The 12529-nt window shown below is 45.3% G+C and overlaps 1 protein-coding gene across 6 annotated transcripts in view; it reads right to left on the reverse strand.

Annotated features, from left to right (window-relative positions):
- Positions 1 to 7231, reverse strand: part of FUBP3 (far upstream element binding protein 3) — a 49392-nt gene extending 42161 nt beyond the window's left edge. For 2 of the 6 annotated variants that reach the window (XM_027104527.1, XM_027104526.1), the window contains exon 1: positions 7051 to 7209. In XM_027104527.1, the coding sequence (XP_026960328.1) occupies positions 7051 to 7153 (103 nt within the window). In that variant the 5' untranslated portion in view covers positions 7154 to 7209. Of the gene's footprint in view, positions 1 to 7050 lie in introns of all 6 variants that reach the window. The other 4 variants (XM_027104522.1, XM_027104523.1, XM_027104525.1 and 1 more) reach the window with 4 other exon arrangements.
- Between the last annotated feature and the right edge of the window lie 5298 nt (positions 7232 to 12529).

Consider the following 12529-nt stretch of genomic DNA (forward strand, 5'->3'; position numbering starts at 1 on the left):
TACTCCCCACAGCAGGAAGACACAGCATGTGGCCAGAGCGGTCGAGCCCAGTGGCTGAGGGTGAGCAACTCTCAGAGGGCAGGTCTGGAGCCACGGTGCACAGAGGCAAGTCCTCACTCTGCACCCACTACCTAGGTTACTATGAAGACGGCAGTGTATCAAATTCATTGTGCACTTACTAAGTGCCTGATGGTGCCCTCATTTCATCTTCGCGGTGACCTCAGACAGGAGCTCAATTCTGTGGGATCTGGAGCCAGTCTGCCTGGAATTGTACCCATGGGGATACCAAGATAACAATGTAAAGCACCCAGAACAATGCTGGGCACATGGCAAGGAACGAGAAATATTTGCTAAGTTTAACCTTCTATTGAAAAATAATAAAAAATAATAAAATAATAATACAAAAAAAGTACATGGGTGAGTTGATAGCCTGAATTTTCATGTACTAAAATGCCTGTGCAACTAGCATCCGGATCAAGAAACAGAACATAACCAGCAGCCCCGAAGCTGCCTCACGACCCCTTCAGTCACTACCCACCTCCACCTCCCAAGGGTAACCTCCTAACTTCTAATGTTAGCTATTCCAAAAAAAAAAAAAAGTATCTATCTATATAGATATAGATAGATATAGCCACCATTAATGATCTCCCTTTTACGGATGAGGAAACTGAGGTTTAAAGATGGTAGATAACTTATCCAAAGTCACTAAGCTAGTGATTGGCAGAACTTGAACTCATATAGACTGAATCCAAAGCCTTAATAACCACTGCACTATACTACCTCTTGGGTATTCTGCAACCATCAAATGAGAGAACTTATACGAAAGTCCTTGCCTGGCACCCAGCACAACACAAGCTCAATGAATGGTAGCTATTGTTGTCATTAGAGATGGGGCCCTGGCTGATTCTGCCCTGTTAACTGGCATTAACCAAAACAAGGAATTCTATATGTCAATCGAATAAGGTATCAGCTCTTCTTAGTAGCTTTTGCTGACAACTTCATGCCACCCACATTTGGGGAGAATTAAATACTCCCTTATCTGTTTGCAAAGCACTTTACAAACTACCTTTAAGTAGCGTGACCTCACTGAGAAAGTTGCTGGTTATACTGTCTCCCCATTACAGGGAGCTCTTTGAGGTGCGGACCTGTCTCAATCATCTTGGTACAGCCAGGACAAAGGTTCCTTGACTGGGAGCTCCAGGGATTAGCTTTAGAGAATTCATGAAGCTCCTGAAATTACATAAAACTATTTAAATATTTCCGAGGAGCGGTTCAAAGTTTTCAAGAGTCTTAAAAAGGTCTATGCTCCCAAACAAGTTCAAGAACTTCCCTAATGCACAGCAATGTGTTTGGCACATAGAAGGCACTCATTAAACGTTTGCTAAAATTAAAGTGAATATGGAGAAGCCTGTCGGGAAAATGCTAAGATGACCAGCTGAGGCTCCAAGCTGAAATACTGTTCCAGCTAGGATCCCCCCTCCAAAGACCCTCAAGATGACATGACCATTAGTTTTCTCTCCTATGTCCCATCTAATTCCACCAGCATCCCTTTGATGCTTTGAAGATTCTGCTGCAGAATTCTCATTGAGATGGAAAACTACCCAACTACCTCTGCAAAGGAACCGAGTCCCTCTTAGAATGCAGAAGACATGGGTCCAAGAACTACTGCATATATTAACTGTTTGTGTGCCTCCGAGAATACTGCTTTATCTCCCTTTGGCTTATTATTTCCAAATATAAAATGAAAATTATAACCCTTGTCCTGACTATTTCACTTGGTTGTTGTGAGGATCTAATTCCACGGTAAGATAAAACCAGCAACAAACTTGTCTTATTTATCTTTACACTGGCCCGGCATCCAGCAAGAGGCCTTGGACTCAGCAGATCCTCAAACAATAGCAGGCAATCCCCATCACAATTTCCATGAACACTACTCAGTCTTGCAAGTGATCTGCTATCACCTGATACTAGGATAAAAATGTAGTTCATGCCTCCAAAAGTACTGGCTATTCTTTCCCAAGTGTCTTTAAACAAAACTCTAAATGCAAAACATTTTCAAGAGGGATGATTAACAGAGTTAAAGAATTGCACAGCAAAGCTAGGGAGAGGGGAGCTTGAACAGACATGCAACACAACACATTAGAAAGTAAAAACCAAAATAATATGGCCAAAACTTTTTTCAGTTCTAGCGGGATGGAAGCTCTGAATGTTGGTGAGCTTGAAGGGACCACTGAGATTATCTAGCTTAATATTTCCTGAAGTTTGATCCACAGACGGTGATTTGGTTTTATGAAAAGAGGGTATGAAGTGACAGAACTTGGGTATATTTACAATGCATATCTCAAACCCTAGTAGGACTTAATGCACAGAAGCATACTAAGGGCTCTGAGAAGTCCTGCAGTAAAGAAGCCAATTCACCTTTATTTAACCCTGTATCCCCCAAACTTCTCTGTCCATGAGCCCTTTTCCATGGAAGATCTATGGACAGCTTGTAGATCAAATGCTGGGAAAGGCCAACCTAGCCCAAGGTCATGCAGCTACTTGCAGGAGACTTAGATCCCGTAACTCTCCACCAGAGCTCTTTCCATTAGAAATTTAAATTATTGTATGGGCTCACAATTTGGAAAAGGATGAGGAAAAAAAGCTGCTGACTAGGCATCCCGATGGGCAGTGCAGAACAAAGGCAAAGTGGTGAGAACAAAGGCAACTCGAAGAGTCAATGCCCCGCGCAGAGGGGCAGCTGCCACCCAGCTCCTGCCAGATAAAGTCACTGCAGAACGTGGGAGCAGCATGGCCAAGTATTAGATAAAAATCTCACTTTTTACATGAAATTGTTCTAGTTTCTAAGTGTTGGCAGCGTGTGGTCAAACAAAGCCTGCCTGCAGGCCCGCTCTGAGCCTTCTCCAGCCACCAGTCTGAAAACTCTGGTCTACGCAAATTTTTATTTGGGACTTAAGAAACCTTACTTTGATGATACACATGGGTTATCAGATTTTAAAAGAAAGATAAAGAAGTCCCAGCTGAATATCAGAAAAGCGTTAGAGGCATACAGTGGAATGTACTGTTCATTTACCATCTACTTTTCAATACCAAATATGAAGTTCAGTGCTTCCATTAAAGTGCGGTGACCCAGGGCTTCCCTGGTGGCGCAGTGGTTGAGAGTCCGCCTGCCGATGCAGGGGACACAGGTTCGTGCCCCGGTCTGGGAAGATCCCACATGCCGTGGAGCGGCTGGGCCGGTAAGCCATGGCTGCTGAGCCTGCGTGTCCGGAGCCTGTGCTCCGCAACGGAGGCCACAGCAGGGAGAGGCCCGCGTACCGCAGGAAAGAAAAAAAAAAAGTGCGGTGACCCGAATGGGCTCAGTCACATCATGAAAACCCTTAAACAAGAACTCGCTCTCTGTAGGGTACTCTACTGGGTCCCATCAAAGCAGACACAGAGCAACCCACAGATGTCCTGCAGACACTGGTTTTCTTCAAGTGTCTGAGAAAGTTCAAAGGAATGTACACCCAGGAGTTAGTCCCTTGTGAAATGATGATCTGAGCTACTCAACCCCTGGGCACATCTAAGACAGTCTCAGTGGAGTGAACTTAAAGCCACTGAGCATTCAGCACACGTGGCTCTGCCATGAGGCACAAGCATCACATAGGAGGTGAGCAAAGGCAGCATCTCTCGAGGAGTGCCCGACAGTCAATGAACACAGGCCTTTTCTTTAAATGGTGGAGGCGCATTCTTTTAAAGGAAATGTAGTGTTTCTATACAGCACACGTGCCAAACCATCTACTGCTCAGACTCGAAGTGTGAAACAGCAGCACTGGGAAGCATTTTCTGCAGGACTGTGGAACTTCCGAGGCCCCACGCCAACCAAACAGTTCCAAAAAACAGTGCTAGTAAAGAGTAGGCTCTGGGCCTTAAAATCTGTCAAAGGTTACTTTCCACTGACTCTTCAGTGGCTTGGTCACAATCATTTGAGAGCAGAATCACCATGATGCCCAACTCCATGAGGTACCAATTAACACTGTATTTATGTGAATACAACACTCTAGAATTATGCAGTGCAGAGGCAATGACTGGGTCTAGGTCAAAATAGGAGCTTAAAGTCCTAAGAAGCCCTAGCAGCTTGATAAGAGAACGCCTGTTTGGGTGATGACTGGCAGGCGGCTGGTCCAGCTCGTGGAAGGAAGGCTGCTGGGAATGTGAAGTACACTGTGGTGTGACGTCGTCCTGTTAACATGCGAATGGGTGCACCTGGTGATGGATGCTACTAAACTATCAGCAGTGGGCTTTCCAGGAACTCTTATATTTTTAGAAAAGCTAAACAAAACAGATTTGTATCTACTCATCCATAATCTCCATGAGGTCCCCTTGAAAGCCTGACAGACAGTAGTCAGCTTAGAGGTGCAGTGTGGCCACAGAACAGGATAATCTGGCTTTAAGTCCAATCCCATTCTTATTAGGATCCTGCGCTCTCTAAACAACGAGTTGAAGAACTGAAGAAACACTTTATTTTTGCTAACCAGCCAATGACTTCAGAGAACTGGACATGATTTTTTTTTTTTTAACACCCAGCAGTTTTAGATCTTCACCAGTGGGACTGAATCAGATCACATTTCTACATTTGTGTACTTCCCTACAAAGTGGCTATGTTATCCCTTTGGCCAAACACTATTAGCTCACTGGACTTCACACTGCTGCAGACATTTTAAATTTTACATGACATCTTCAGAGACTCCCTTCAGATCTAGGAATACCATGCTTAGAGTGATCTAACAGCAACAATTGGTTCCCTTTGTTGGAAAGAGTCCAAAGGATACAAAAGGAGGCTTCAACATGCCAGGAGGGAAGCTTAGTGGATTAGGTACTGGACTCTACATATCAGACTTAATAGACACTGCAGGTTCAAATCCCATCAGGGTCAACTCAGACTCTGCTGTGATATTCTGGGTAAACTGGGCACCAGACAGCTTACTGCTCCCTGACAAACTTATGAGGGCCTTACAGACTGCCCCTGGTGTTTATGAGGACACCTAAGAGGAGAGAAAGCTTTCCAATCATTTAAATAAAGAAATGCACTGCCTTTTATCTCCAGTTACTGGGGGGAAAATCACATTTCTGCAACATGCTGTGCATACAATGGCGAGGCAGAACCACCATCATCAGATGCCCAAATGATATGAGACCCTCTGAGGTAAGCTTTACTATTGATATAAGCACACAATATTTTAGATTTCTAACATTCAATTCTTGCCCAATGCAAATCTATAAATAAACCTAAAATTACCCACAAACCTGTGTTTTCTTTAGTTTTTAAAGGCCATCAAATCCTTGGAGATAGTATCGCCCTCCAGCTGTTAATATTCGGAAGTAATACACTTACAGCACTGTCTCCATTGGGCTTACAACTGCTCCAGTCAATGGTGCATTTCAGAGCTGGGAACATTTCCAGTGAAGTTTCCTCTGCTAGTAGTACACACCACTGCTTCAACAATCCACATTAGGTCAGCATTTAACAGAGGGTCTCCCTCCCTCTTGAGCAGGTTGTCCAAGAATATGAGTTCAACCACTGGCTCAAGAGAAGCAGAAAGTCTTCTCAATGGTTCAAAATTCATTTTATGTTCAACTACAGGCCTTCTGCAAACTGAGGATCTGAGCTCTTTAGGGTAGTGACTATAATTCTTCCTGGATACAGAGGCCGACAAGGTGATTGTCACACATCAGCACAGAGTGAAAGCCATTACATATTAGTAGCCAGTGAGAAACAAGGTTCAGGACCCTGTACTGTAGAGGAGAGCAGTGTAACACGCCGGCAAGCAGAGTGCTGGAAGGGGAGCTGGATGGCACTGTTCATCCATTACAGCCACTGGTTGGCTCTGAAGTCTAAGTAAGATGGATACTCGCTATATATTGGTTGGTGCCTAGGCAGTAAGTAACAAGTCATCGGATAAAATTTTAGGCAGAACCACAGGTTTGGAAACTTCTGGGATCCAATGTAATGTCTATAGGAGCATCAGTATTACAGTGAAAAGTCAGTATCTGGGAAACAGGTAGGGTTCCCTCCCCTGGAATACTGGAAAGAGGTGTAAAGACCATATCTTCAAGCGACCGAGTGGAGGCTTTCTTCTAATACAATGAGTCCTGTAGCTTTCTGTTAGGAATCAAGCAGTAATTAGTTATAGCCCAACTTTTAAAGTATCCGTTAGTATGCCTACAATTAAATAGGAAGAGACGATGAGTATAAGACACTCAGCAGAAGAAATTTAAGTGTTAGAGCTAACACTTAAGTTCAGTAAGCTTCACACACAATACAAGGACATGTTCTGTTCTAAACATCATACCAGAAACCAAAGAGTATTTCTGGCAGGTCCCACATGCATTCTCCAGGGAAGCTTGCAACCTCTTAAAAATCAGTTTATTTAACTCTGACAAAATGCACGACATTGTCAGATGGTCAAGTTTCACTGCTGGAATGACTTCATATCACATGCTCCCTGAAAGAGGAAAAACTATTGCCCATAAGGAATTTCTAGGTCTTATGGACCACCCACACCTATCTAACATCTTTCTTTCTCTCCTCTCCCAGAGCACCCTCGAAAGTAAAATACCCTCGAATTCCTTCCACTCCACCCTCGAAATATAATAAGTCTGAAGAGGATGTTTTCCAAGTTTTAAAAAGCTACTGGGCCTGAGACAGCCCCCTTCTGTCTAGACCGGGTCCTCGCCGTGAGCTCCCCTAGCCCCCAACCCCCGTAAACCTCAGAACCCCACGCTGGCTGCCCTGCGGGTCCAGCCCCGGCGTGGGGACGCGATAAGGCCAGGCGTCCTGGACAAATCCTTTCCCAGCGGCTGCAGGCACCTGGGAGACCGGCCCGACAGGCTGGGCCTGGGCCTCCCAGTGGCGCCTCATCCCTCGGCTCCTCTCGGCTGCAGGAGCCACAAGGAAAGGCCGAGCCCAGCTGGGGCGTCAGCCCAGGTTACCTCCCGCCCCCAGGCCGGACCCCCTTCTCCCCATCAGGCCCGACCCGGCCGCGCCTCAGGCTCCCGTGCTCCTACCAGCCTGCCGCGCCCGTACCTGCCGGACCCGGTGCAGAGCGTCCACGAAGCCCTCGGCCTTCATCCCCACCGGAGCGCTCTGCCCCTGCACCAGCTCCGCCATTACCGCCCCCGCCGCCGCCGCCGCCGCTCGGCTCCCCCGTCGGGCCTCCCGCTCCGCTTGGGGACCCGTAGCCGGAAAAGGAAAGTCGCCCCACTTCCGGCGGAAGGGGAGCCGGGACGCTCGCCGACGCGAGAGGAGCCGCGTCTGCGGGGCGGGGTCAGGGCACGTGACCGCGGTCCGGCCGGAAGTGGGAGGCGGGCCCTGCGAGCGAGGCTGCCATCTGGTTTCGAGGGATAGGTTGCGATCCCGCCATTCCCAGACGCGGTTTGGTCCAGGGCCGTCGATGATGTCGTGACAGACCCTTGAGGCGTGTGTGTGTGTGTGTGTGTGTGTGTGTTTGTGTGTGTGTGTGTGTGTGTGTGTGTGTGTGTGTGTGTGTGTGTGTCGCGAGGTGTCCGGCTGTCGACCGTTTGGAAACCCAGAGAGGAGTGACCTGGCTTTCCCTAGACGGCACCCTGGCTGCCCCTCTCAGAAATGACCATCGATTAGGAATACTGGGACTGAGCGCTTTGAAATGGCACCGTGAGGACCCAGAGGGAGGCTGGAGGGCAAGGAACAGCACCAGAAAATAGTGCCCCACGTTTACAGAGTCCTGGGCCCGAGTTCTTGCGTCGTAATCGCTTTCCTCGAGGATGGATGGGCTAATGCCACACCTGGGGTTGCCTAGCGACACAGCTTAGGAAGGGCGCTTCTACTGGAAAGCCAGCGCGGTGTCCTCTTACACATTCCTTCACGAACTCTGGGACTCTGGGGATACAGGAAATACCACAGGACCATCATTGCTTCCCTGCCTGCTGAGTCAAAACAGTATTGCAAGAGGGCTTCTTGGAATGCTTAAGTAACTTAAAAATGATGGTAACTAGATATAGATATTTCAAAGCAAGGGAAGGAATCTTAACGCTGGAACACACTTGAGCTTTTGAGGTGGATTTTACAAATGAGCAAACAGCTACCCCCCACCCCCACCAAGAAACAAGACTTAGGGGCTTGACACACATTTTGCCAGTGGCAGTTCCAAATAGAGGTGCCCCTCTTTGGATTAACAAGATTGCCCTCATGATTAATATTTCCAAGCTCTATGGTGCCAAGGAATCGAATTTAATGGAGAGTCATGTTGTCAACTATTTTATGCCCATCTTGAAGTTATGAAGGAAGATGAGCACTAAGAAAGGGGAAATAAAGGAGTAAAATCCAATGTGACTTCTCTTGAGCTCTCATGTCAGCATGATAGGAGAACTTTAGATTTTGGAAAGTAGTATGAGTAATAAATGGCCAATAATCAAAGAGCAGTTCTTCATTAGATTCACTACTAGACTGTGAGTTCCTTTAGAGCAGAGACTGAGTCTTATTTTCCCCTGTATCCCTAGGTGCTTAGGAAACTTATTTTGAATTGAATAAAGCCAAATCGGATTAATTCCTAGATTATGGTAAAATAAAAGAATCTGGCAAAATTGCAGTATTGGAGAGTATCGCTTTTGGACAAAATGTTTCGAGCCATGTAGGAAAGCACATAGTTGGCGGTGTTGCTGTTGTTGAAGTGCTATTGTGAGGCAGGACCGACACATGCCAACATATCTATCTGTGGTCCGGCTTGGGTGTGTTGAGTGTTTTAATTTGCTATCCTTGTAAAAATCAAGGATATGGCATCAACCTTCCCAAACAGGGATGGTTCTGCTGACCCAGCATCAGTGATACTTGAGTTTTGAATACTTTCAAAAATCTTAGGTGAGTATGTTGGTTCATCCAAATTCCAGCTGGCTCTCCCTATGAGTGAAAACAGGGTTATTGGCCCAAATATAAGGCACAGTTCAAGGTTTGGTCCAAAGATCACAGAATGCCTAAGTAAGAGGATGAGGTTCTGGTTCTTCCTCCTTTTAGTTGTTGAGTAACTCTGGGCAACTCACTTATTTTTGGGGGCATCAAAGAGGAGGATGACCCAGACCCAGTCAGGTCCAGTGTTCTGTTCTACTAACACCGTAGACTTCATCATCTTAGCATTTATCGTGACTGTTTTTAAATCACTGTTTAATTGTTTATTGTCTGTCTTTTCCACTAGAATGAAACCTCTGTTGAGGCAGGGACCGCACCTGCCTTGTTCATTGCTGTTCCCAGTACCTAACAAAATGCCTGGCATTTTGTTGGCTCTCAATATTTCTGAAATGAATGAATGAGAATGATTTTGCCCAAACTCGATAGGAAAAGATTCTCAGAGGTTAAAAAAGAATCCACGTACTCTGGTTGTGACTCGCTTTGCATATGAGACTGTCACCTAAATAAGCCATCCCACCCTGGGATTTAGAGGTACATTACTGATGACATTGAAATGCTTCCTTAGATATTACCAACTAGAAACCACTCTAAAATGAAATTTTATCTGTAAGAGTCTAGGTTATGCTTGAGTAACAAACGTCAAAATATCAGTGGCTAATAACAAGAAAGGTTATTTTTCACACGAACGTGAACATTCACGCTACGTGATGAACATCGCTGGTAGGTTGTGCCTCTGCTACACATTGCCTTCACTCTTCAACCAAAGCTGATAGAACAGCCTGTCTCAAACATTAAATGTCACTGAGGCAAAGGGAAGAGAAAGTGTGGTAAAGCACGGACTGTGTTTTAAAGCTCCTGCCTCACCTCAGAAATGCTATGCATTACATTTGCTCACACTTCATTGACCAAAACAAGCCAGTGGTCAAGTATTGGCCAAATGGTAGAGAAATATAATCCACCTCCAGGGAGAAAAGGCGAACATTTCTGAACAGTGATATGATTTTCTAAAGAAATAAGAGGAACAAAATATGGGGAATGTTGTATAGTAGATCCTTACCCTGAAGGATATAGTACGGGTATTTCCAGTACGCGTTATCCTAAGGATCCTTGACATCTGGTCATTTGTAATTTGGGGAAGGCTTGCATTCCTATTGCAGGATCTGCACTGTTTTTCTTTCTCTCTGAGGTAGAACGAATTCATAGTAGTAACTCTTTGTGAGTGGGGTGTTCTCCATTTAGAGGTTTTCATAGACCCCCTTTTCTATGGTCAAACATCCACTGGAATTTCAAATGCAGACTAAAGAGCATGTCAGCATCAAATCTAAAAATAAAGGAGAGTTACTAAGGATCTCCAGCTGATGAGGAATAAGGACATTCCTTAGAGCAACGTTAAGGCACAGGTACCCTGTGTCTTACCATCAGAGTAAGAGTACCAGTCTTGCCCTCATACCACCCTACTCTTCATAGAGTAGTGCTACATCCTCGAGTAAGTTCCTATGAGGGTACACGCAGTAAATATTCTGGGGCCATACTGCTGTCTCAATTAACAATTTAGATAGTTGTAGAAGTTGGTATTGCAAATAATTCTCCTTTAGGACACTGAAGTCATCATTCGTTGTCTTCTAACATCCAGTATTTTTTTACAACAGTTTTATTGATAAATTTTGATATATAATAAAGAACAAAAAATTGTGATATACAATAAACTGCACATATTTAATGTGTATACTTTGACACTGTTTTACATATACACCCAAGAAACCATCATTACTATCAAAGTCATGGACATGCACACACCCCCAAAGTTTCCTCATGCCTCCTTCTAATTTTTCCATCCCACCCCTCCCCGTTCTCCAGCCTCCCCGCCTTTGGCCTCCTCATCCACAAATAACCACCAATCTATTTTCTGTCACTATAGATGAGTTTGTGTTTTCTGGAATTCTATATAAATAAAAGCACACGGTATGCACTCTTTTGTCAGAGTTCTTTCACGTCACATAATTATTTTGATATTCACGCATGGGGTGCTGTGTGTCATTAGCTCACTCCTTTTCCTTGCTGAATAGTGTTCAGTTGAATGGGTATACCACAATTTGTTTATCCATTTACTTGTTGGTGGATAGTTGGACAGTTTCCAATTTGGGGCTGTTATAAATACAGTTGAATATCAGTCTTTATTATGGACATATACTATTATTTCTCTTGGGTAAATACCTAGGCATGGCTGGATCATATGGTAAGTGTACATTTATGGTGAGTTAGTGTTTAATGGGTACTGCTTCAGTTTGGAACGATGAAAAAGTTCTGGAAATGGATGGTGGTGATGGTTGCACAACATTGTGGACGTTCTTTTTTTTTTTTTTTTTTTTTTTTTTGCGGTACGCGGGCCTCTCACTGTTGTGGCCTCTCCCGTTGCGGAGCACAGGCTCCGGACGCGCAGGCTCAGCGGCCATGGCTCACGGGCCCAGCTGCTCCGCGGCGTGTGGGACCTTCCCGGACCGGGGCACGAACCTGCGTCCCCTGCATCGGCAGGCAGACTCTCAACCACTGTGCCACCAGGGAAGCCCTGTGAACGTTCTTAATGCCATTGAATTGTGCACTTAAAATGGTAAATTTTATGTTATATGTATATTTTACTACAATAAAAAATTTAATCACCCTAGGAAATAAAATACTGAGGTGTCAAAAAAGGGGGGATCTGTTGGAGTGCTGCTGTGGGAAGCTTGTGAAATGCAGGCCATGAAAAGAATGGGTTTGGCAATGGAGCAAGGCTGCCAAGTCAGGAAGGGTTCTTTTTTCATCTCTCACCTTGGTAACCGTCTTGTGCCTTTTGGGGCTTCATCCTTTCTGTGGCCAACTTGCTATTTCTGCTCCTCAGACTGGAAGGTGGAATATCGAAGCAAACAGCACTGGAGTTTACACGACATCATTGCCAGCCACCTGTAGAGAAACTGACTTCTTTAGCTCCATTCCAGTTTAAGAATTCCAGGGCGGGGCTTCCCTGGTGGCTCAGTAGTTAAGAATCCGCCTGCCAATGCAGGGGACACGGGTTCAATCCCTGGTCTGGGAAGATCCTACATGCCGCGGAGCAACTGAGCCCGTGTACCACAACTACCGAGCCTGTGCTCTAGAGCCCACGAGCCACAACTACTGAGCCCACGTGCTGCAACTACTGAAGCCCATGTGCCTAGAGCCCATGCTCCACAAGAGAAGCCACCGCAATGAGAAGCCCATGGACCGCAACGAAGAGTAGCTCGCACTCGCCACAGCTAGAGAAAGCCCACGTGCAGCAACGAAGACCCCATGCAGCCAAAATAAATAAAAACAATAAATATATATATATACGTATATATATACATATATACATATATATATACATATATATGTGTGTATATATATATATATATATATATAGAGAGAGAGAGAGAGAGAGAGAGAGAGAGAATTCCAGGGCAAGATTCTGATTGGCTTAGAAAGGTTGGGTGTCCACCCTAAACCAATCGGCTGTGGCCAGGAGTGGAGTTCCCCATCAACTTCAGAATTGGAGTGGAAGGGAGGCACCCTGCTCTCCAAATGCACTGTGTGCCTGGAGATGTTTGCTGGGCA

The sequence above is a fragment of the Aethalodelphis obliquidens genome, unplaced genomic scaffold (genome assembly GCF_003676395.1).
Source record: "Aethalodelphis obliquidens isolate GAN/ISIS:26980383/991018 unplaced genomic scaffold, ASM367639v1 scaffold7, whole genome shotgun sequence".
Lineage (NCBI taxonomy): Eukaryota > Metazoa > Chordata > Mammalia > Artiodactyla > Delphinidae > Aethalodelphis > Aethalodelphis obliquidens.